Source organism: Tachypleus tridentatus, chromosome 13 (assembly GCF_004210375.1).
Source record: "Tachypleus tridentatus isolate NWPU-2018 chromosome 13, ASM421037v1, whole genome shotgun sequence".
NCBI classification, from domain to species: Eukaryota; Metazoa; Arthropoda; class Merostomata; order Xiphosura; family Limulidae; genus Tachypleus; species Tachypleus tridentatus.
The window spans coordinates 21847831-21875055 of NC_134837.1; the positions used below are offsets into that span (position 1 = coordinate 21847831).

The 27225-nt window shown below is 32.7% G+C and overlaps 1 protein-coding gene across 1 annotated transcript in view; it reads left to right on the forward strand.

Moving 5' to 3' along the window:
* LOC143240205 (pyruvate dehydrogenase phosphatase regulatory subunit, mitochondrial-like) overlaps positions 1-24846 on the forward strand; it is a 115352-nt gene extending 90506 nt beyond the window's left edge. The window contains exons 17-20 of the mRNA XM_076482294.1: positions 7958-8137; positions 8716-8913; positions 11523-11710; positions 24719-24846. Of these exons, the coding sequence (XP_076338409.1) occupies positions 7958-8137; positions 8716-8913; positions 11523-11710; positions 24719-24830 (678 nt within the window). The 3' untranslated portion in view covers positions 24831-24846. The remainder of the gene's footprint in view (positions 1-7957; positions 8138-8715; positions 8914-11522; positions 11711-24718) is intronic.
* Positions 24847-27225: the final 2379 nt, after the last annotated feature.

The following is a 27225-nucleotide window of genomic DNA, read 5'->3' on the forward strand; positions in this document are numbered from 1 at the left end:
TAGTTAATAACCCAGATTTTAATACAAGTTTTAAGTTCTTACTTTTATAAAACAATATTAGGAAAATATCCTGGATTTACCCTAGTACGAGAATTGTGACATTTGTTCTTAAGGTATCTCCTCTTTTGTAATTTATTTACCACTTCTCTGTGAAGAACAAAATTTACTATAAATTATTCATTATAATGTTGTCATCACTAAAGCAAAGCATAAATTTTATAGCCCTCAATCTTATTTGGTCACAGACCAATAAAATAGAAAATCAGTATACTCTTGTCACACTCACCTCTCACATCCTCTCTTTTAGAAATTGCCAATAGTTTACTTTGTGATTTGGTACTGTATTATTTATTACTAATAGAAAGCCAAAGCTTTTGTGTGTTAAATGTTTTATATTACATTGTTTTCTGTAAAGAGAACTGTCCACTTCCAGTTCCTAGTTCAACCTTTATTCCCATAGGAAACAAATCAGTGAACATAGCTGAATTTTTAACAGCTCTTGTCATATTGTCTGCTTTTTTGAACATTATATTCTGTATTCTTTGGTGCATTATTGAATTAAATAAAAAATTATTAAGTGCAATGGTCCCTTTAATATAAAAAAAAAAAGAGATATGTTTCATTAATAATTGACAGCAGAAAGAAAAGAAAAACCTGGTAAGTAGCTTATTTCTTATTTTTCCTGAGTTTAAGTTTATTATTATAAACTTACCTAAAATATAAAAATTAGAATAGGTTTAGTTAGGTAAATAAAGTAATAATAATAATAATAATAAAAATAATATAAATTTTCACAAGATATGGTTGTGAGCAACTCACAAGTAGCCTGTGTGCCATATAATTAGATGGAGTACCACAAGCTACATGTTTGTCAAGTAATTTATAACTAAAAGTGCACTAAAACAATAACATTTAAATATAAATATATGTGTACCATTACAAGTATAAAGCTATTTAGAATAAACAAATGTTGCTTAATGTTACAATTTTAGGTAATTTCAGAAAGAAAAAATTGTAATATAGATTTACTTCAATTTTTCTTGGTTACAGGGTTGAAATTGAACAACCTCATACAATGTTGGGGTAGAGAAAATAAGAGATAAAATATAGTTTTATTGAAAAGAAACATTTCATATTATTTACTTAGGATGGTTTAGAGATTACACAATTGAAATTTGAGATTAATATGCTGATGTTTGCATACTAACATACAAATGATTAAGCAGCTACCCTTTGACAATGGGAGTGTGACATTACTGTTAACGTAACTGGTACCTTCTCTAATCTCGATAGACAGTACTTCCTTTGTGATAACTATGTACCTTGAACTTTTTTTGGTCTGTCCTAAGGGGTTATTGTCCTTCCCATTTTACTGTTCTCACATACCATATTTTTATTGCCTTGGCTTTTTGAACAGGTACTTTCAATTTCCTCTGTTGTGAGTGATAAGACAGTATCATCTGCCACCTTTTGGTTTATGAAACTTGCTTCTTTTTTCCATTTGCCAATCTTATCTCTATTAGTTTGTTTATTTTGTTTTTCCTGTCCTTCCCAGCTTGCTTCCCTTCCTGATTAGCACCTTATTGTGATCCTGCATGCTCTTTCCCCTCAGTGTGGATTCTGGTACATGGTGAGGGGACCTCCCAGGGAAGGCTCTGTTCTTTCATTTTACCTCCTCTGAGATCTAAACATTCACCCAGTTGTTTACTGTGCATGGTGACCCATGAAGGGGAGGAGAGGATCTTGGTGGTTGAGAGGTCCAACCCTAACACACCATATTGGCCTTGAATTCCTGTAGATAGGCAGCCTTGGGGAGGCCACCCTTGGATCAGTCGGCTTGTTCACTTGGATTAAAGTCAGCTGCCAAGTACCAGTATTCGATGTTCTAAACAGGTGTTGTGGACATTGTATCTGATGCTGGTGTTTGGGTATAGTGCTCACAATACCCTGGAGTTGCTTCAGTGTCTGAGTTTGGCATTGTAGTGCATCCCCTCATAGGGCTCCATGGTGGGTGGGGTCAGTGGGCACCAAAATATTCTCTTTTTTATTATGGATCCTCCAAATAAAAACTCAAAATAAAATAATGAAAAAACAGTCCATTGGTAAATGACCAAGTTTTGAAGAATCTGAGCAGCAATCATCAACATCTGTAACACCTGTTGTACCTCATTTTCTTATACCACATACTCTTCTCAGACAAACCTTTAGAGTAAATGTCAACCTTTTGTATTCAGAAGGGACTAGAGGGACTTACTAGCTCACCAAAGTGAGTAAAGAAACTTTGATCTGGTGACATGTCGTGTTGGTGGAAACATCCACATCTCAACACAGTGAACTCCTCTTGCATTCAAAGGCAATTGGGGATATACCTATTGAGGTTACACCTCGTGCTACTTTGAATTCATCACGAGGAGTTATTGTTGAGAAGGATTTTAAGAACATCCCCAAGTGAGAAATTCCTGCTGGTTTCTACACTCAAGGATTTTCATCAGTAAGGTGTATCTCCACTCACAAAGATGGAATTATGATGCCGACTAGTGTCCTCATTCTGACATTTACATCACCACATCCACGTGCCACCATCGAGGCAGGTTGTCTAAATTGTAGATACGGCTATACATTCCAAACTCTCTCTGATGTTTCCAGTGTCAGTGGTTTGGTCACTCAAAGTTGTCATGTTATGGTTCCTTGATGTATGCTTGTTGCGGTGACAAGGACCATGATGCCTATGAGTGTGAAACAGACCCTCATTGCATCAATTACAATGGTTCTCACCTATCATATTTTTGTTCTTGCCCTAAATGGTTGTAAGAAAAAGAGGTGCAGCATTTGAAAACGATTCATAACATTACTTATCCTGAGGCTCGAAAGTTGCTGTCCACCACTTCATCTCAGACATATGCTGCTGCACTTCATTCCACTACTACAGTGGGAGTGCAGATGGATCTCTCTGTGCCTCCAGAAGAATTGTTCTCGAAACAAATGAAAAGTCTTTTGACCTCCATGGTTAAAAAGCTGATGAATCAACTTTAACACCCATCTCTGTCCCTTACATACATTCCAGCAAATCCCAAGATCCACTTCCTTTGTTTCTGACATTTTCTCAGGTACATCTTCTTCTCTCACCCTAAGATGCAAAACGATCATTCATTCACTTCCTCAGTCACTGGAATCCTCTTCCAACAGCAAAGACCTGCCCAATCAAACCAGGGCAGGATCCATGGAGGTCGATAGACCTCTTTCAAATAAAGACAGTAAAGAAAAAAGATGTGGTCATAAACAGAAGGGTTCTCCACCCAATTTTTCTACACATAAATGAATATGGCCACCTTGATACAATGGAACTGTCGAGGTTTACGTTCTAATCTGGATGACATCAAAACACTGATTGCTTTCTACCATCCTGTATGTCTTTCCTCACAGGAAATTTTTCTGAAACTTGCCAATACAGTCACCTTTTGATGGTTTTCTTTCTACAGAAATAACAGGTTGTGTGGTGGATGAGTGTCTGGAGGAGTGGCACTTTTGGCTGGTCAGCATGTGCCCACCGTGTCTTTGCCACTCATCACACCCTGGAGGCCATAGCCATCCATGTTTTCTTGGGTTGTACCATCACTGTTTGTCCTCTTTCTCTACCTGTCACCTGGAGAGACCTATGATGAATCAGACCTTGATGCTCTCATTGAACAGTTGCTGTCTCCCTTTTTAATCCTGGAGGACTTTAATGGGCATCATCCCCTGTGGGTAAGTGCTAATATTAATAGGAGGGGTTGCTCTGTAGAGTGTATACTTTCTGATTACAAGCTTTCTCTTTTCAATACTGGTTTTTCTACATATTTTCATGCATCTAGTCAGTCCTTTAATGCTCTTGATCTGTCAATTTTCTCTCCTTCACTGTTCTCCCATTTTTCATGGAGGGTTGACAATAATCCATGAGGCAGTGATCATTTTCCTCTAATTTTGAGAGAGACTGGCTGTGGTTGATGCCATCTGACCCGCTTGCCCCGGTGGAATCTGGATCAAGCAAACTGGCCCTCGTTCACAACTCTCACAGAACATGATTTTGCCATTTTCATTAAGCCATCAGTAGACTACTGTGTGGCAGCAATAACTGACTGTATTATACAAGCAGCTGTTCAATGTATTCCTAAAACCTCGACACATTTTCCACGATATCCTCGTCCGTGATGGAACCCTGCCTGCCACGTGGCACAAAAGACTCAAAAACTGGCCTGGGATACTTTTTGTATGTATCCGACACTTTCGAACTGCATTGCTTTCCAGCAAGCTTGTGTATATGCTCGGTGGGTAAGGCATCAAAAGCAGAAGGAATCTTGAATTAAGTTCACAAGCAGCATATCTTCTACCACCAGTTCCAAAGTCATATGGGACAAGATTCGAAAGGCCAGTGGGCAATATAATTCTGTTCTCCTCTCGATCTTGCTCTCTGATGGCCAGGAAGTAGCTGATACCTGGAGCATCGTTGATACTCTAGGTGAAAGCTTTTGCAGGGTATTTAGCACTTCTGCTTCTTCCTCTACTTTCTTAGCCACCAAGACTCAGGAAGAGCAATCACCTCTCTCCTTTAAAGCTGATTGTCTCTATGACTATAATCGTCCATTTACACTGGTGAAATTCAAACTGGCCCTTCATCGATCTGGCAGTACATCGGTTGGACCTGATGATGTACACAGTGAAATGCTGGACCACCTATCTCCTGCTTCTTTTGTTATTCTTCTGATTGTTTTTAGTGGGATCTGGCAGGAGAATGTTTTTCCTGATGCCTGGCACCAGGCTATTGTCCTACCTTTCTCTAAGCCTGGGAAAGATTCCAAGATTCCTTCAAACTACCATCCAGTTGCTTTGACGAGCTGTCACTGTAAGACCTTAGAGAGGATGGTTAATGTTCATCTTGCTTAGTTCCTTGAATCAAACAACCTTTTCTCACCCACCCAGTGTGGGTTTTGATGACAGAGGTCCACCGTGGACCACCGGATTCGACTTTAAACATCAATCAGAGAAGCCTTTCTCAAATGACAACATCTTGTATCAATATTCTTTGACATTGAGAAGGCTTGTGATACAAAATTGAGGTATGGAATTTTGAGAAACCATATATATGGGTTACATGGCCGTTTGCCCATTTTTATTAAACATTTTTTAATTTATACATTAGGCCTTGTTTTAATGTGATTCCCTTTTACGAATCACAGTCCATCTAGCTCGATTTGAAATTAGAAAATGGCCGAAACATCAAATAACTCAAAACCAGGACTGGAAAGGCCAACTTAGGTGACTAACGCTGCTGTTTGAACTACCCGTTAGTTTTCTTCATGAGTTATTATTAAAATTTTGCTACACATCTTTTAAAATTTTTTAATTACTTTTTGAAAATGGCCATAACATCAAATAACTTGGAACCAGGACTGGAAAGGCCAACTTCAGGTGACTGACAGTGATTTTTATACTTACCTGTTAGTCTTCAAGGTGAGTTATGATAATTACAATTATGCTACAGAAAGTCCTTTACAACTTGTATTACCGTAGTTTTTCTCTTACTGCTGTAGACTGGATGTAAACATTGGTTTTAATGCTATTTATGTTGTGTTTTTTTTTTTACTTTTTCTTTCACCTTAATTTCCTTTTATGAATTTTAATAAATTTACTTTAACTTTTTACCAGATGTTTGGGTCAGATAGCCAAGCTGCTTTGTGCCATAAAGCACCAAACCAACCAACCAACCAATCCATGCTTTTTACTGTTCTCCATTGAAACCTTTGTATTTGTGTATTTAACTAGTCTTTACTTGAAACCTCTTTTCTTGCTCTTGTTGACATGCAAACATTGTTATTCTGATGTGTTCATAATTAATGTTTTCTGCATTTCGTTTTTTTATTTCCTATGTTCACCCCTTTCCTTATCATTTCTTTATGCCCAACTCTGTAGCTACTTAAGAGAGGTACTTTTTTCTTCACTTCTTTTTCCCTTCCCTCCTTTTCCTATCTTTATGACCCTACTGATCCTACCTGATTCCTTTACCTGGTCAGGATTCCTCGGTGATATATGACGTGCAGTGCTCCTTCCCATGGTTCCTAAGTCAATTTATTTCTTCTGTGAAATCCTGACACCTCCCACAACCTTTATCTCATTATCCTTTTGGGTTAAATTCTCTAAGATGTGATGCCCTTTCTGCTGCAGACCTGATGTATAATTCCAGATGCCACCAGGTGTTGGATGTAGCACTCTGCTATAAATATTGAAGTTTGCCTCTCCCATTGAGCCTCCGTCCTCTTTACTGACAGCCAGATATCAGTTCCCGGAGATCAAGAGTTGGTTGGATTGTGCTTTCCTCCTACTATGAATTAGACTATAAATCCGAATGCAGCCATGTTTTGGACTGCAGATGCAATCCCAGGTAGTTATTCCTCTTCTTACAGTCTGCTGGATGTACGTTGGTTTACGATGGACTTGATATTGGTTGTAGCTGCATTAGACAAATTAATTCCCACATGGATAAGGTTAAGAAGCCTCTTCTTACCATGAAATTTACAAATAACTTCCAATGCTGGCCAGGTTTTGGACCAGAGGGCCTGGGCTCTTCACCTTCCTACCATCTGCAAGGTGTTGATTATGTTGGAGATGCATACAGAAGCTCATCTTCCCAGCTGGTACCCAATGTTAAGGTGAAAGACTGAGATCCCTCTTCCTACTTGATTGAGGATGAACTTCCATTATAATCTTTCACATCCTAGCCACTCTACACCAAGGCATATCGTTAATTCTGTAATATTATCTTGGGGTTCTTCCATGTTTGGGGGACACATTATTAAAAGTTGAAGAGTGCACCTTACTCAGAAATGGTGCATTCTTTCATGGGTGTGTTGTTTTTAATTCATTTTTACAGTTACTTGGTTTTCTTATGGGCACTTCCTAAAGGGGGATCATCTTTTCACATGCTCTCCACTGGATCAGTATGGGTTTGTAGCTTTTTGGGAGTAAAATATTGTATTGGAAACTAACATTTTTCCTAAACTGAAATTGTATTTCTAGTTGATAACTCCTCGCACATATCCCACCTATTCTCCCAACTTTGGTGTGGTTTGGTGTGCTCTGACCAATCTTGAAGTGTTTAACAGCTGCGAGGTTAGAGAGGGTGTTAATTATAATAGAGGTAGTGTTGCACTTCTGTAGGTGAAGAGATGCTGCATAATAATTTGATTGTTAGTATGCAGAGGTAAGCATGAGTATCTATGCTGGTGGGAAGTGAAAATGTGTATAATAGAGGGCAGTATAAGTCAAGAAAGGTGATTATCTTGTTGGAAATACATTTTCAGTTTAGTGTAATGTACTTTAATATATTCTTCTTCTTTAGTGTTAATCATGATTTGTTTTATTATAATGTGGCATCCATGTTTTATTCTTTGATATTGTTAAGCTAATATCAAATAGATATATTTTGTATAAGTTTGTTTCATGTACATGTGTTGGTGTTTTTTTTTTTTCCCCATAATTAAGTACAGAAATTTTGTTTTGACATATACTTGACTGTCATTGGTAAAGTGTGTCATCTTTGGTGGTGATTCTTATTTTAGTTTGCTATCCGTGCATATTATATTTTTGATTCCTTTTGTAATTAAGTAAGTATGTCTTTTTACATATGTTTTCCATGTTTGTTCCCCCTTTGTTGGATGTTCAGATATTATTAATTACATGTTTGTCTGTGTTAGTAGGCCTCTGAATGATTTTAAACTCATAGTAAAGGTAAATGAAATCTCATTATTCTTTACTTACTTAATGTTGTTCTTGGTTTAGTTAGCACACATTCTGAAAGATATTTGCTTGCATTAGATGATAAATCCAGTACCTTGTCAGCTCTTGTCAACCTAACAAGCTTGATTATATATATCTTACGTTCTTCATAGTTCTGAACCTAACAATAGATGTGTTATAATTTCAGTATGCCCTCCACGTTTATGATCTTTTAGTGGATGTTGGAGCCAAGTATGAAATCAAACATGTTGGGTATTATGCTATGAGAACTTTACGAATAGAAAAGTTTTATGCATTCTGGGGAAAAGACATGGACACCACTACAACCCCTCTAGAGTGTGGTAGAGGTTTTAGGGTAAAATTTGATGTAAGTGTCATTATTCATTCTCATGTTTCAGTTGTTGTGAACTTGCATTGTGTAATAAATTAAAGATAATTTGAAAGTAATTGTCTTCTGTATAAAGTCAACAATAAGTTTGGACATCACAGCAATACATCTGTAGTTTCCAGTTTTTTGTATAATGAAGAATCTTGCACATGATTATTTATGTACAGTTCTGGTTAATTATATTTTAATGATGTTTGGTTTACTTTCTCATTTTGTGAAATAATATGTAAAGTTATGTAGAGAATCTCATACTTTATTATCAGATTTTAAAATTGTGTTTAGATATTTATCATAAACTTTTATTTGACTTTCTTGTTACATTTGTATATTTTGTCATGACTTACCTTAAATTCAATAAAATATTATAGTCATATCTTAAGACAAAATTTTATTTTTAGGAATTAATTTATGTATGATGTTCATCTTTCTCTGTCTGCAATTTATTTAATAAAAGTTGACTGTTGCTTTCTGAAGATTTCCTGCACTTAATATACATTGAATGTCATTTTTAACCCTTGTTTTCTATTTTTAGTTGTGAATTTTTTCTTTGTTTACAGAAAGGAGATTTTATGGGAAAAGAGGCACTACTGAAGCAGAAAAATGAAGGTGTCAAGAGACGTTACATTCAGCTAGTTTTGGAAGACCATGATATTCATAATGATGTTTGGCCATGGGGTGGAGAACCCATTTATTTGGGTGACAAATGCATTGGCTTGACAACAACAACTGGCTATGGCTTTACTATGGGCAAACAGGTAACTTTCACTTTAGTGCATCAAAATTATTGTTGGTTCCTTTAAACATCATCTGCTTTATTATAAGCAAACCAGATAAGTTGCATTTGAGTGTGTTAAGATTCTTATTCGGTTCATTTTAAACAAAATTAGCTTTAGTGATGTTGAGAAAACCCACTTGTAGAGAAAAATATATATGTAAAAACAGCTCGTTTGGGTTGAGAAAATTAGCTTTACTTTGGGCAAAGGGATAGGCTGTATTTTATTGTATTAAAATTCTTTTTGATTTATTTAAACAGATAAGTTGTATTTATATTAAAGTTTTTATTGCTTCATTTAAACATATTAGCTTTACTGTTGGGAAACAGGTACATTGTATCTTATTATGTTAAAACTCTTATTTGGTTTGTTTAAACATAATTAGCTATGCTGTAAACAGAACAATTTAAGTTGTATTTTGTTGTACTAAAATTTTTATTGGTTCATGTAAACATCACAAGCTTATTATGGTTAAATAGATAAGTTAGATTTTAGTGTATTAATATTCTTATTGGTTCATTGAAAATTCTCAAACATCATTAATGAATGCTCACTTTTATCAGTTAGTTAGTTGTTTTTTTTATAACTTATGACATGGAAAACAATACATAAGACAAAGTTTCCAGTTACATATCATATGGAAATGAAAAAGCTGGTCTTTTAAAATTATTTCTTACTGAGGCATTACATGTATTTATGTGAGGCATTTTATTTTAAAACTATAAAATGTGGCATGTAGGCATACCATGTGTTTTCTTCCTTTTTATCTTTATGCAGAAGTTTTAATTTATTCTGAATCTATACCCATCTGCAGATGAATTCCTCTATATGGTGAGGGGACCTCCTCTGGTATCTAAACATCCACCCACATGTTGGCCATGCGTGGCGACCCATGAAGAGGAAGAAAGGACCTGGTGGATGAGGGATCCAACCCCAACATGCCACTTTGGCCTTGAATTCCTGTAGACAGGTGGCCATCTTCTTCAGCCCTGAGACGTTGAACCTTTATTCATTCTTACCCTCAGTCACTGGAACCTACATCTGCTAACAGGAGAGATGGCACTACTGGTCAACTAGCATGTGCCCACCTTGTTTTTGTCAATCAATACACCCTTGAGGCCATTGCCATCCATATTTCCTCAGATCATGCCATTACTGGTTGTCCTGTCTCCTGGAGAGACCTATGAACAATCAGACCTTTATGGTCTCATTGAACAGTTGCCATCTCCATCTTTAATCCTGGGGAACTTTAATGAACATAATATCCTTTTTGGTGGTGCTGATACTGATGGGAGGGGTTGTCCTGTAAAGCATATGCTCTTGGATCACAACCTATCTTTCTTCAATACTGATTCTTGTACTTGTTTTCATGCACCTATTCAGTCCTTTATTGCTGCTGATTTTTCCCTCTCTTTTCTTAGAGGGTTGACAGTGACCCACAGGGCAGTGGTCATTTTCTTATCATTTTGAGGGAGACTGGTGGTGGTTGATGCCACCTGACTCATTTGCCTCAGTGAAAGTTGGACCAGATGAACTGGCCCTATTTCGTTGCTCTCTTGGAACTTGATCCTGCAGTTGTCTGTGTGACATCAGTAGATGACTGCATGGCAGCAGTGACTGACTATATTGTTTTGGCAACTGCTCAATGTGTTCCTCAAACCTCGACATGTTTTCCATTGTATCTTTGTCTGTAGTGGAGTTCTGTCTCCCAAATGGCATGGAAGGCTAAAAATGAGCCTGGGATACCTTTTGCAGGTGTTTCACAAATTCAAATCATGTTGCTTTTCAGTGGGCCCATTCCCTTGCTTGGCATGTAAGATGTCAAAACCAGAATGAACCTTTGATTAAGTTCACAACCAGCATTTTTTCAATATTCTTTAACCTTGAAAAGGCTCATGATACTACATGGAAGTATGGCATTTTGTGAAACCACAACTCATATGGGTTGCATGGCTATTTACCCACTTTTATCCAAAACTTTTTAATGGATTGGCAATTCCAAGTCTGTGTGGGCTCAATGCTTTCCCATTGTTTTCCACAGGAACTTGGAGTCCAGATAACCCAGTTGCTTTGCACCAATTAACACCAACATGGAACCAAAGAAATATGGCTTAGTTTTCAGATTAGTTTCATATCTAGGCATTACTCTTTACTTAGAACATGAAACCAGTACTAGTCCTCAAGATTAAATTATTTTAAAACATTAAAAAAAATGGCTTATCTTCCTAGTTTCATTTCAATCTTAAACTTGACAAGTATACCAGAGTTTATGTTCTTGAGAATCATTTAATATATGCCTCATTTTCAAGCATGATTTGTCTTGCATATTGAAGTATAAGTGTCAACCTTAAATAATCTTTAATAAATTTTTTTACAGTTCTGTTCACCCATGAAACAAAGCAAGTTCTTCACTTAGTGCAAATAAATAACTTACCATTTAATATCATGTCACAATCTAATGTGACTAGCTTTTCTATTCAGGTCAGTGACTTGTTAAGACACGTTACAAGTTTTTTGAACAAACATCAATAAATTGTTTTATTTTCTAATTAATTTTGTAAATGTGTACAGTTATGATTGTATATTCATAGGTTTGTCTGGGGTTTATCCAGAACCTTGATAGCAGTGGAAATCCTCAAATTGTCACCAATGACTATATTTTGAAAAACACTTTCCATGTTGTGATAGGTGGAAAATTCTTTCCTGCAAAAGCCAACATTCACTCTCCTGCTCTGTCCTTTATTGAATATGGGTATGATTCTGCTTATATGGCAACAAGGTAATACTTCTATCCAGAGTTCAAGTAGAACTTAAAGTACTGTTTTAGTAAAACTTTAGAATCAAGCTTTCACATATGACTCACTTATATTTATTGGTACTGATAAGTGTTTGAATAAACCTTTTAGAGAGATATGCATATGCATACATGTTTTTTGCTGTTATTGAGTTTTCTTATTTTTATTTATTATGTGTTTATCATTATCAATTGCTAACTAGTAATAATTCTGGTTCTGTTGTAATCTGATATGACACTTAATAGAATACTGATAGTATTTTTGTAAATGGTATTTAAGAACTGTTATTAAAGATAGTTTCTTGATGCTGTCAGGCTCACTAAATTACCCATTCACTATCATTTTGAAACAAAGCTTTGTTTGAAGTATCATGGTTCAAACACAAATATGAAGTTAAATCTCAATATTTTGTTTGTTTTTATCAATATTTGGTATTTTACCCTAAAATTATAACACAGATTTTTAGATAATTGTACCTGGAGTAGATATCTGTGATACATAAAAAAAATTATAACACTTGTAAAAACCCAATTTGAGCTGCTGCTTTGCATACAAATTCCTCTCTACCCATTTCTAGATTTTTACCTCAGCTTGCAAGACTCACCAGTGTTTACTTTACTGCCCTCCCCCCATAAATGACTAAGTAACTGAGTCTGTACAATTACAGTTTATTTAAGTTCTGTTATAGTTTTATTAGTCACTGTATTCAATACTTTTATTAGTCAAGACCTCAGGTTTATGTATATATTTATGTTTGAATCAGTTGAAGTATACTTGGGTGAAAATTAAGAACTTAAAGTATGAAATGGTACACAAGTTTTTAAAGTTAGAGAACAACTGCTATATTTTGTGTAAATCTTCATCAAGCAGTTTAGTCGTGTTTAACTCACTGGATCACCATAAAACAGTATAAAAGGAAACCTTTGAGCATTTGTACTTTAATATTGAATGCAATTTTAGCATTGCTTAACACATTAGTAGAAATTTAGGCATGGATTAATTTTATAGCTAATTTCTGTTCCATCTAATATTGATTACTCTGGTACATTGTTTGATCACTGTTCATTGCTATTAAAGCTATATATTCTCAAAAGTAATTACATCAAGCCTTTTGATGTATGATTGAGAGTAGTCTTAAACAGGTGGTAGAAGTTTAAAGTAGTTTATTTGATATTGAGTGTAAAACTACTACAGTTGTAATTATCTGTAATAATCCATTAATTTATTCCACAAGCAATTTAAAAGAACTTCTAACATGCTATGGTGAATATCTGACATTAAAAAATTTAATTATTTTATAAGTTGTAAAATCGAGTACATTTTATAGTGAGATCTTTGAATTATATCTACTTTCTCAGTGTAGGAAACAACACATAACTCAAAATCTATTCTACCTCTTCACAAAAGGTAGCTTTGTTTTCATTAATTTAGTTTGTCTGGTTCTTTCCATTAATCTAATCTATTCTAATGTCTTTGTTAAGAGTTATTTTGTCTCTTTTCATTAAGTCCCTCAGTGTACATATTTATGTTCTAGTAGCCCAATCAGTTCATGGTTATAAGTCTATAAAATCATTTAAACACTATTTTTATTTAGTTACAAATTAATTAGTTCTAGTGTTTCAGATGTCCTTCATCAAACAGATTTTTAGTGGTGTGAAAATCTTATTAGCATCTTTGGTATAACAAATCCATTTCTTTGGAAAGTAGGCTGTCTAATGTGCTTACCTTTATATTGTTTGGCTGTTTGATATATAATTAAAGTATTTAGCCATATCTATGGATTTCCTATAAATTCCTGCCTCTGTCAAAAACATCATGGTCAAATCTTAGCTCCTGTCCCCTCATACAGTGTTTTTAATGATTTTTCTGAAGATTGTGTCAGATTAGCAATCAAATCATATAATATAAACTTAGTAATAGCTAGTATCTAATAACAGCAAGAAAAATAAAACTTAATAACTGATTGATTAAAGGCTGCTAACCCTGATGGCTGATATCTAATCATCACAGCCTTACTGTAAGTACTTCATATGTTCATGTTTGCTCAAATAAGGTTATTTTCATTAATTTGTTACTGTATATTATGCTGTTATTTGGGCACACAACATTCTATTCCTTTTTTAATATGAATGCAATGTATTTTGGAAGCTAAAATATTTAGTATCTCACTGTTTATCAGAAGCGAAGAGAAATTAGACCTCCTAACAAAAGGGGTTTTTGTTTTTACGATGTTTCGAAAGGATCTGAAGACGAAAGGCAGAAGACTTTTGAAACATTGTCCTCTACACTTGTCTTTCCACAACAGGCAGTTGCTGTCCATTCTACAAAGTTTAATTGAGAACCAAATAATCTGCTATTTACTTGCAAAACTCCATTTATCACTAAATAAATGCAAGTGTTAAATTCATTTGAGTACCTCGCTGTACCTGGAGGGGTAACTGTGAAGAGGAACATAATTAAAAAATTTATTGACTGAAGAGACAGAAAGCATACTTCATTTACTACATGCCCAAACATACAGTTCAAGGTTGTTTTGTTTTCAAAACACTAGATTTTGTAACTCTCTTTTACAACCTTAAATATCACTCATTTGCTCAAATTTTTTTACAGAAATAGATTATGGACAGAACTCCTTTTATTGCTGTCAGGTAAAATTACATTAAGAGAAGTGTTTTTTGTTGGAAGAGCTAGCATTTGGTTCTAAGAATATTGATTCACTTCTGTTAAATGAAAAAACATTTTATGGTCTTTAAATTCTGTTTATTTCATGGACAAACATTTTCTCTTGATTTTATAAGATTTGTTTCATTTTAGAAAGTTAAACGTTCTATGGTTGAAAATTGTAAAATAATGTTTACTCCTTGTTTCTTGAGTGAAATTTGTTTCTCTGTTCTGAAGAGAGGAGAAGGCTGTTAAAAGATGCAACCTTTAATTCTTTGGACGAATTTGGTTAATTACTACTTAATAAGACTTTATATCCTGAAGTTGATTAACTTAATGTTCACAGATAATTTATGATATTAAAATGTAAATATATGTTTTGATTGGGAAAATATTGTATGAAATACTTCCAAAAATGTTTATGCTTTACACTGAACAATATAATACATAATAATTATGCTTAAAAATCATATATGATTAGATTTACTTTGCAATAAGATTGATGTGTTTATATAACAAAGAGGAAACCTCATGAACAATCTTGGGTCCAGTTCTTGATGACGAGAAACCCACATATGCCTTTGTCCCTAAGATGCACTCTTTGTTAACCTGAAGATGATCTAGGAAGGTCAAAACAATGTTCTCTGCTTTACTAGTAAAAGTGTTAATACCTATACTAGGCATTCCAAGATGCAAATTGTGGGTCCAAGTTGTATTTTACCTTCACACGTTATTAATGGTATGAAGGATGTTTTCATAGTATGTTTGAGTTCACCTGGAAAACCATATAATTTTTTTGCCTTATCTCACCATCACCTCATTATAGTGGCTATGTATTTTTGTGGCAGTAGACTCTTCTAGGATGGTAATAGATTGGTTTCTTTAGCATGATACTGACTTCATTTTTTTTTTTTATCTTTGTTAGCTGCATTGGTAGACATGTGGTCGTCTCTTATTACTTTGGATACGTTCCAACATCTTGTGGAATATGTGAAAGTGAGAGTCAGAATTATTATTTTGGCTAAAAGAGGACTAGCTAGATACAAAAGAATGTTCCTAGAAAACTTGAAGTAGCATAGGTGCAACAAAAATAGGATAACTAACTGATCTAAATTATTTTATTAATAAATTGCCTGTTTTTTAAGAATATTAATTGGAATTGATGATGAAAAATACCAAATTATACAAAGAAAAGATAAAAATAATCCATAATCCACTGAGCAAATCCTATGTATATAACAAACTGAGTAGAAGTATGTAGTATCTTGAATTTAAATCTCAGAAAACTAAACTTTTTTTCCAAAAAATAAAAACAAAACAGTAGCTTATATTTCTTTGACTTTAGTTTACAAAATGTTTGTGGTAGAAAAATATTTTATCAATAAAACTTAGCTATAAACTTGTATAAGGAATAAGATCATATCACAATGGTAAATGACAAACATACTTATCTTAGACCATGCTTGACTGTGATTTATGATAAAGTGACTTTATTAGACCTAATATTGGAATGAATTGCCAATGTTGAACTCTACACAGATTCTATGGGATACCAGGAAAAGGGGTATGTTTGATTGTAACCCCTTTGTACTGTTGTCAACAATTCACTAATCACGAAAACAAATGCAGTTTGCCAGTCAGAAGATTCACAATCCACCACATGCTTATCTGCCTGTAGTGATATTCATTTAGTTTTTTGGTGTTGTGGTATCCTGTTTTTTCATTTCAACATTGGAAAATGATAAAAAAAAGTATGCTTAAGGTGCCTTCAAGAAAAATGCAAGATGATTACTAGATCATGTGGGAAAGAGGAGAATTCTTTATCCCATTCTCAAAACTGAAGAAAACATCAAAAAATATCTGCCATGGATCAAGATTTTTAGATCACACAACCAGCTCAATCCATCCTTAAGAAAAAAAAATATCTACATTTGCTCCAGAAAAAGTGTTGGATAATTTATATTGAAATCTTTTCACAGTTATTCAAATTGTGTCTTTTTAAATCCTGGTATGTTGTTTAAATGCCATACATCTGGATATCACTGGTCTCCATTTTAAAGAAAAAATATTTTTTATTTGTAAAAGTTTTTCTGAAGTACAAACAGCCTTATAACAGTTAATAATTATGATTAATTCATTTAGCTGATGTCTTTTTTTTTTATCCAAAATAATTTGCAGGACTATTCATTCATTATAATAAAGTATAATAAATGTATTAAGGATATTGTCAGTCATAAAAGCTGTATTAATTAATTTTTATGTTTTTGAATAGCCAAATCTGGAACAGTGAAATAAATATTTCTTTTGTGGATCATAAGAATCTATGTAACTATTTTCCTGCTTTTGTTTATCATAAACCTGTATTTGCTAATTTGACTTTTGATTGGCTACTGTTTCTAAAATAATTGTTCATTAAACTTGTACAGAAGTTTAATTACACTTAAAAACAGATTTTTACAGTGATGTATTGCTACAGGTATAAGCCATTCCACCAGAAACATATTTAGCAGCTGTATATTTGATCACAGCAAAATCTCAACCAGTTAACATTTTAATAATACAACAGATAAATTTGTGGGATAATATCTGCATCAGCAAAGTCAAGAGTGTTCATATCTACTAATCCAACACATGGGACCACCTAGTTTTGAGTTAAAGCTACCATAATTGCATGTATTCTAGGCTAGTCTGGGTTAATGTGGTTCTACTTGCATGAAATACATATAAAATCCAACTTTTCATTTAATTATGAAAATGTACAGACATTGTTCCTGTTGTTTTACATTAAATCATTGAATATCTGCTGTCATTGAAAGTGTTATAAGATGGTTAACCTATTTATCATAAGCCTAATACTCAAATATGTGATACTCGATTATCATTGTACATTAAGGTGTCTAAGTATTTAATTTTGTAATTTATAACACTTTCTTTTGGCTTGGATTAGAATAATTAAATTGTAATGTAAATTTTTATTTATACAAAAATAAACAGTTGTGTTTGTCAAAGTGACTCAGGCCACCTAACTCTTGTCATCTCTTTACATTTAAGCTATATAAAATCCAGTGTGTGTCACATCACACTTGATTTCTCAAAATAGGAGAAGTCATAAAAGCCATAATGTATTTATCCAGAGAGAATAGTTCAATTATTGTATTTCCAATAAGAGTTTAGTGCAAGGGGGTTGGGTGGCATGAAACCTTATAAGTGTACTGAGTGTTGGTATCATAAGCCTAACATAAATACACAGTGTGGCATCACATAGCCTGGAGCTAAGTGCATAAAATTTAACATGAAAGTAAAAATATGGCTTCAGGTTTAAACTTAACTCATTTCTAAATTAAGCTATTTTCTGTTTCTATCATGTGTGTTTTTGATTAAAAACAAAACAAACCTCTTTAATCTACAGAGACTAAATTACAAAAGGAACACATCCCCAGGTTCGTTATGTATACAATTCATATCAGGTTATACTTTTGTTACTAAGCAACATAACATAAAAGCCATTATTGGAATGCAGTATTATCAAAATGTACTGGCTTTTCTATACAATAGAAGTTGTTAATCTAACTAATATTAACCAATAATTATTCTATGAATATGCCACAAATTCAGTTCATGAATGATCTTAATTTTGATCGACTCGCAAAGTAATTTACCAATGTTTTACTGCTTTTTTGTTGTTCAAGCTTGATTTGTAAAATTTATTTGTTTTGGGTGGGTATGAAATGTGAGGTTAGAGAATACTATTTATGAGGTAGTAGTACTTGCCTTATTGTTTTTGGTAGGCTATATAATAATAGGCAGTATAAAAAAGGGCAGTGTGTTCTGAATGTCAGACCACTGCATGGTTGTTTTGATGTATTTAATCTGACAAGATTTTACATTTCTGTATGTTCTGAAGTAAACTGTATTATTTTCAATACTTCATGAATCCCATCTTAGTTCATTTTACCTGGAGTTGTTGGTGTCAGGTTTAATTTGTGTCAAAGAGGTGTGTAAAGTAATAAAAAGAGTTAAGCAGGATAACAATAATAAGAATTGTTAACTTTGATATGGTGAGCAACAGAAGCAGGTATGTTTTCAGTAGGCATACCACAATGAGAAATAATAGAATGACCAGGATTGTTGGGTTTGTGTATATTGGATAACATGTAAAAGTGACCAGGAACTGTGTGTTTAGGTTAAATGAACTCTGATGTTTCACAACTAATGTGTTGGCTTTTCTGTAAATTACTTATCTTCAATAATTTTAACAAATTGTAGTGTGGGGTCCAGATGTTCGTTTTCATAGTGGTTTGTGTCATTGAGTTGTTGGTAAGCTTTGTTGATGTAGTTGGATTTTTCTGGAATAACAATGGCACTGCCTTCATCAGCAGGTTTAATAATGATTTCCTTTTTGTGTTTAAGTGAAATCAGAGCAGTATGTTCACTATATCTGAGATTGTTTTGAACCTTTGAATCAGATTTAATGGGTTGAAATGAATTCATTTAACTGCAGTAATAAAACTCTAGATGTGATTTCCTGATGGTTGGATGTGACCAGAAGGAGACTTTAATGATGTATTTTTTCCTTCAGTTTGGACACAAAGATTCATTACTGTCCTTTTATAGACATGCTATCACCTTCCACAATTCCATTAAATTAAGACCACTCCACAATCCAAATAAGATTCTTTGATGTAAACCTAACATTAAAAAACTGTGTTATACATACAAATTTGTACTGAAAATCAATGGATGAACCACAATATTTACATGAACGAGGCTGTCATTCTTCACACATTACAATGCATTATCACATTATCACTTAAACTGTAAGAAGATATGCTCTGACAGTAAGAACTGTGACCATTACATTAATTTTTTTTGAAACAAGTTATAACGGAACAGTATCACCCAACAACTAGACAAAGCTAACAATATATATGTAAAAACGGCTGGTTTGGGTTGAGAAAAGTTTTATGTAGAGGAGCAAACAACATTTCGACCGGTCAATTAAATAAGTCTTACTTATACGACAACTCAAACCCAAAATAAACCAATACAAAGGAATATCTTTATACCTATATTAATGAATATAATCAAACATCTAAGCATGCCCTCTACATTCCTATACTCAGTTACATGACCCCCTTCAAACATGTGATCAGCTATCGGTCAGTTACCTCTTTCTTTCTTTGTGAACCTGATGATGACCAAAGAAGGTCAAAACGTTGTTTGCTCCTCTACATAAAAATGTTCTTGTCCCAAACCAGCCATTTTTGCACATATTTCTCTACAAGTGGGTTTTCTCATCATCATTGATGAAAGCTAACAATATGCCCAGTTATCTGTCTTGAAGTATTTACCTGAAACCAATTCTTCTCTTGTTCTACTGGTTATTACTTCTCACCCAAACCCTTTAGCTCCTTCAACTTAATGATTGACTAAACTCCATTACTATCGAAGCTCCTGTTGTTTCTTTCATAAAAAATAAAACTTTGCATTCACATTTTGTTCTTCCTAAAGTATACTTTAAGTCGACACCAGGTGGAAGTCATGCAGTAAATGGACAAAGTTTCTGATAAAGACAACCAAAAGCAATTCTAAATCAATAAACCTATAACTTGCTCTGCAAAAAAATTTATTTTCTTAATTTAGTGTCAAAAATCCATCTTCCAATATGTAGGTCAAAACAACTATATAGAAAAGATATAACAACCACAAACCAACTGTCAAAAAAACAAAGAACTTCTGGTCCCAAAACACTTTAAAATGCCTGGAAATACTTTTGAAGACATTAAATTGACAAGCTTAGAGAGAAACTAACAGAAATATGAAGATTAAAAAAGCTCACTAGCACTATTAAATACTGTAATGACAAATAGCATTAATCTTTATCCCAGAACTGTTGACCTTTGCAAGTTCCTGAAAAGATTTTGAAAACTAAATGCACAATGACATTTACTTTAAATTATTAGTATCATTCATGCTTAAATTTCTTTATTTTCTCTGATTCCTACTATTTTTTGCAATTATTTTAATTTTATCTTTATAGAAACCTGTTAACAATTCTTATAACTACTATCTCACTAACTGTTTTTTTGTGTTTTTTTACATACTTTAAACACCTCTTTGGCACAAACTAAATCTGACATAAACAACTCTAGGTTATGATAGGCTCTTTCTCAAGGCCAACTCGTATTGAATATCCTGTTTACCTAATGTCAATATCTGTGCCTATATATATATATCATTGGCCTGGCATGGCCAGGTGGATTAAGGCATTTGACTCGGGTAATGTGAGGGTTGTGGGTTCAAATCCCTGTTATACCAAACATGCTCACTTTTTCAGCCATCAGGGCATTATAATGTGATGGTCAATCCCACTATTCATTGGTAAAAGAGCAGTCCAAAATTTGGCAATGGGTGGTGATGACTAGCTGCCTTCCCTCTTGTATTACAATGCTAAATTAGGGATGGCTAGTGCAGATTACTCTTGTGTAGCTTTGCATGAAATTCAAAAACAAACATATATTATTACACTCATTAAACATAACCCTTTATTCTTCATGTTATACTTTTGTTATTAAGCAGCACGAGATACATTTTACATTTTTATATATTCTGTATTAAACTAATTATTTTCAATAGTTCAGAAATACCAGTTTATCACATATGTAGACTGATTAACCTCCCCATATAATTTACGTTTATGTCGCATATACTGTGGTAAATTGTATTGTTTTTAGTTTTGTTATACTGTGTAAGAACTCACTGCATTTAACATATTCATTTCTAATGTATAATAATTTATGGTGAAAAAAGTGGGTTTGCAAAACTTATTTTTCCTGCACAGCAGAAGATTGTCTTTATTCATACATCAAAAACTTTCCAATTTGAAGCCATTGCAGTCAGATTTGGAGTATCTCTACTCTTACCAAGATAATAAACAAATACTTGAAGTTAAATAAGCCTCAAAAACCAAACGTTTGCAATTTTCCAATGATACTTTCAAATCAATAGCTGTTTGCTTGAGAATGATAGCTGCAACAACCAAAATCACAACAATCTAATTTGACCACACATTCTATCAAGTTTACAACAGGCCTTTGTGTCTTTAATCTGTTTAAATATGGTATTGGAAGCAGAAGGTGTGTGAAAAGTTATCAGGGTATGTGTATAAGACTGAACTTGATATCCTTACTATAAATAATGAATAACCATTCCCATCAGACTAAACAGGACTGAAAACAGACAGATAGTTTAAAGGGACTTAAAACATCATTGTTATAAAAAAAATCAAAGCACACCCCTTCTAATTGTTCAGTCTAATATGCTTTTTTTCTTTTATTTAGTTTTTGTTTAGACAGAACCTTGTTCACATTTAAGTCTTTTATTCTTTTCAAGGTTATTTTATTGTGCCCTTGTATTTTTCTCACTTTACTTGTCTTCAGTAAGGAGCCACATCTTATTGACAGTTTACTGCTGCTATTCTCATGTGAAGCTCAATGTTTTAAGTACTTCTTATAGGAACAAAGATTCTGATGGGCAGACCATCAATGCAGAATGGATACTGTTAGATTTTGCACATAAGAAAAGTATAGTTTTATTATTCTACATTACAAGTCAATTATGACTATGATTCAGTTTGAAATTTCACTATTCTTGGATATTATTAAGTTTATAAACCTTATTCTTGATCAACTTTAAGATAATATTGTGTTAAGAACATGAAATTAGAATGTTTTCTTATTGTCTGAAATATACAGTTTACTTATATAAATTTGCTTTATGAAATGTTGCTTCAGTAGAACAACAATAGTGTAAAAAATTAGATTATTCCACTGCTTTAGTATAACAGTCAAACTGTTATGAAACACCAAAAACAAGAAACCATGGATATATTTTGAAAAATATATAACTTTATTTCAGATAAATCTACATTTATTACACATAAAATGTTTAAACAACAGGTTAGTTTGTTGTTTCTTTCATTAGGCATGGAATTCTGATATTTAAATATACACTAGTGAAACCCAAATTAGTTGCATGGGAATTGCTATATAATAACCAGCAGCATATAGAAAAAAATGTATTCTTGTCCACAGTGTTTAAAAACTAAATTTTGTAGTTTGTAAAGGTAGCTATAAAGTCAAAACTTATTTATAATTAAATTATCAAAACACCCCATTGTGGACTACTTGCTCGTACATAACTTTCTTAGATATGTTTTCCATTCTTTACTAATGAAAAAGTCAAACAAAAAAAGATACAGAATGGCTAACTGTCCTAAAAAAACATATTCACCGAACCTTCCGGAGTGGAAACTCATTCTCAATGCTCTGTTAAAATATAAACAAGTTAAAACTTAATAAAAAACACTTGCATATTTACATCTCATATATAAAAATGTTAATGTTAAAAAGTAATTTATCTCAAAACTTGTTTTACTTAAACTTTTTGTAACTTTGATATTTAACAAAATGGAATATTTATTTCACAAATAAAACGTGAAAAATACTCAAACTTGTATTTTTGTTGCATATTTAGGCATGTTAATGTAATTCTAAACACAGCACTTCTAAATGTTTTATTTTTTTGCTTTTTCTAGACATATTTATTTCTCCCACTCAAATTCAATTACATTATTTTCTGTTAACTTGATGTTTCTTTTATTTATAGTTTGTTCAGAAAGAGGTTGAATTTTAATGCTCTTTGATCAAGAATAGAGTATTATTTTGTGAACACTAGCCATATGTTTAAATATTAAATATTCTTTGTCAAAATATCATTCTATGACACTCAAAAAAAGATAGCAGTGATAATGTATTAAAATATAAGGTCATTTGTTACCAATAACTTGTTGAGTCTCAAGTCTATCAGGTTTAATTTGATTATCTAGTTCACAAAATTCAAAAGTCTCTCAGTTATGTGTGACAGTAAACATTTGAAGTACAAAATTCTGAAGAGTAGCTGTATAATTCTTTGTTATGAATTAGTGACATGATTAACCTATAGCATCTTATCAGCTCAGACTGAAAGAAATAAATATATATAAAATTATGTTACTGTCAGATGTACATATAATTCTGTAATATATAACATTAATGTGAAAGATTGTTATACTTACTACAAATCTTGTGATTTTGAGTATGCTATCACTGTTGTCAACTTTATTAAAATATGTCAGTTCCAACATTCAGAGACAAAAATAGAAACAAAAAACATTTAAACCAAAAGCTTGTGAAAGGTAGACCCTTTTATTCATAAGGGGAATTAAAAGAAATCAGGAATCTCAACTGTACATAGTTTATCAGCTCTAAACATTAAGTGCTGAGGTTTAAATATTGGTAAAAAGTGTGAACACTGCACCCTTCATAATAGTGAAAAAGCTGGTTGGAAATTCAAAATAGAAATGTTACAAAGTCATGAGTGTGTGCTCATGATAAGTCAGAATGTACCATACATTTATAATTACGTTTTAAAATTTATCCAAACACTAATTCTTGTTTAGACCAAAAAAAAATGGTTCATCATGCAAAATGTGAATTTATCACTTAAGTATAAAATATATTTTGCAATACAAAATATTTATGATTCATGTTCACTAGAATAAGTTTACCTACTACAAATTCATTGTAGTAAACGTTTTGGCCATAATGTAGGATCATGTAGCTAGTTCAAAAACGTTTACTGTGTTTATTAATTTTATAAGTTATACTGTGAAAGTATTAGAATGGTTGTAACAAAGTTTAATGAATAATGGAATCTGGTAAGAATTTATTGACATCTTTTGATTCTTTTAGCATTATAATGTTGTGTGGTGTTATATGGGACTGTACAAGTTAAAATAGTGGTTACTGTTATATATTTAGATGTAAGTAAAACATGGATTGTGATAACTCCTAACAAATAATGGGAATTGTAACTAACAAGGATTGTTATTTTAGTGACTTAATTAGGCTCTATGGTTAATGTATGTTTTTCAAATTTATATATCATTTTATATTTAAGTTTGGTATTGATATAAATTTATTGTAAAATTTGTGTTTGACACTTGAGAAATATAAAAGTGATTTCATATATGAGATCTTTCATTTCTGCCCATATTTATGTGATTGTAGTTTATCTAGGCTTATCAACAACTTGAAGTTCTTAAAAATAACTCTAACCAAATGCAGATCATGTAAAGATAATTTATATTATGGCATGGTTATAAAGTACTGTAGTGTGTGTATATGTATTTATCATTCTAACTTCAGAAATTCCTGAAAAAATGTTTAAAAATAACCAACCTCAATCAGCTTTTTTCGATACCTTTCCTCTTTGTCACGCCACAATTGTAGTGGTAGAGGAATTCCAGATTGCTTCAGCAAAATTTCCATCTCCTCATTGGTGAAAACTGGGAGAGGGTCAACATCATACTTCCTTACTATTTCAGCAAGGTATTCTGTGTAATGTGTTCTATAATTTAAAGAATAACATTTGATAAAAAGTGTGGATTTTTAAAAAGAATTACAGTTTAATAATCTGACAATAAATATACATTTATCCAAGTATTAAATGTGTTTAAGATGAATTGTAATTTCCTGAAATCTAAAAAGGTTAAAGTACATTCTGTCAGACTGTTTGTGCAAAATATTATTAATTCTTATAAAATATGTTAAAGCAATTAACATTACAAGTGGTATGTGAAAGTGACTTATGGTTTTATAAAAAGTATAAAATGAAACATTTTGAAAAAATATTATGTGAAAGGACCAACAACATGTAGAGGAAAATACAAATAACATCTCCAAGAAAAAAGCTTAAAAAAACTAATAATTAAGTAGCAGATATTTTATATCAGATAATCAACAATTATCTGTGCAAGAAAGAGAAATGTATGGTAAACATTGTAGTGCACTGATCTTAATCAGTCCATATTTCTCTTTAACCAACTTTAACCATTAATTATACATCAAACTGTAACTGCAGTTGTTCATTATTTGTGTTAATGTACAGGGCTAAAAATTAGCAAAGGCCTGGGAGCCAATGGCCCCTCAAAATACCAGTGGCTCCATAAAATATGTATCTTAAGTATCCAGCATGGCTTCTTAAAATCAAAAGAGCCCTCTTTTACTGTTGGCTTGCTCCCAGGGACTGACCTCTTAACTGTTTTGTTTTCATGCTTTAACTTTCAACACAGTGTGTGTATATTCACAAAAGTTTGAAAATTATCAGTAAACATTACAGTGCTTTACTACACAAAATATCAAATATGTTTATTTAAGTTTTATGATTTTTTAAGTAATGTTTTTCTCAGACAATGACTATTCAACGTGCAAAGCACTTTTGATTTTAAGATTAAAAATACTTTTATGCATCAGAAAATTTTCAAATTTCACATGTAAAATCTTTATAATATTCGTATAATTATCACATTTTTTAAAGAAAAACATATCTGTTATTTTCACTATTGTATCTCTGTACAGGTTCAGTAGATTTGAATAACCTTGTAATCACTATAAAAATTAAGAAATAATTGTTCTTGAATGACTACAAATTATAACATGAAAACACAAATATTTATTCTAAGAAGCTTAAATCTCATAACATTTTAAATCTATATATATTTATTATTTTTATTTTATTTACCTTTCAGCCCTGCTTGACTAACATGTACAGAAGTTGCAATAATGAGGCACACATGCACTCACATTACTGTACCCAAGAATATAAAATGGCCTTTAAAAGTGGCTATTCTCAGCTATCTTCTAGTGGACCAGTATTTTGTAAAATACAGTCACATTTTGGTTGTAATACATTATATATGTATATACATTATTACTATTTTGAAAGTAAGTTCTTAAATTACAGTTATTTTTCTTAAAGCGTAGAACAGTAGAATGTCGCTTGCCATAAGTTACTAAGCTTTATTAAATTTTGCAGTGGATGATCTAACAAAAAATAAATTTACGTTTTATATGTACGTTTTGAAATAACAAAAAGTGTTTCTTAACCAAGTGGAACTTATGACAAAACATGAATAGATCTTCCTAAACTTATAAACACTCATCATTCATGTATGTTCCACAAATGTCACCACTATGAATGTTTTTTGCAATGAATTTTTAGTTCTTAAGATGTGGGCTAGTTGTGCTAGCATATAATGTATATCTTGTCATGCCTAACAAACAGGGTGTATATATATCTATTGTGTATAATTCATAGCCTTTGCCAAGGCTGTCATGAATAAGGTACCAAACTTGACTTCACTATCCCAAAGGACCCATGCCAGTAAGTGACAAAACCACAAACAAAGTAGCTTATTTATTCACTGAAATATTGGAATCTAGAGTCCACAGCAAAAAGCAAGGCAAAATTCCTTGGTAGATATTTTGGTTTGTCAACTTCAGGTTGAGAAGGGACTTGAAAAGTAACCTGGAGTGATCAGAAACTATGATTTCTCTTTGTTCTGCTTGTGAAAACTTTGAACACCTACTAAAGCTGAAAAAATATTGCATTTTAAGAGTTTTGAGTGTTTTGAATAAATAACGTGGAGTTTAATGGTGTTGAAGTACAAAAAACTGATTCACAAGTATGATTAGTGAATAATTAAATGAGGAGAGTCGACACCTTGTAATAAATTCCAGGAATAAACCAAGATAGTGAGACAGGAAACTTGAAAGGTTGATAATGAGACTGATGAAGGTTTGAACATAAAAAACGGCTGTTGACATTGGTGAAGACAAGCAGGTTTGAAGATTGAAGGTTAATTGATTGATTGATTTGGAATTAAGCACACAGCTACACACTGAGCTATCTGTGCTTTGCCCCCCATGGATATCAAAACTCAGTTTCTAGTGGTGCA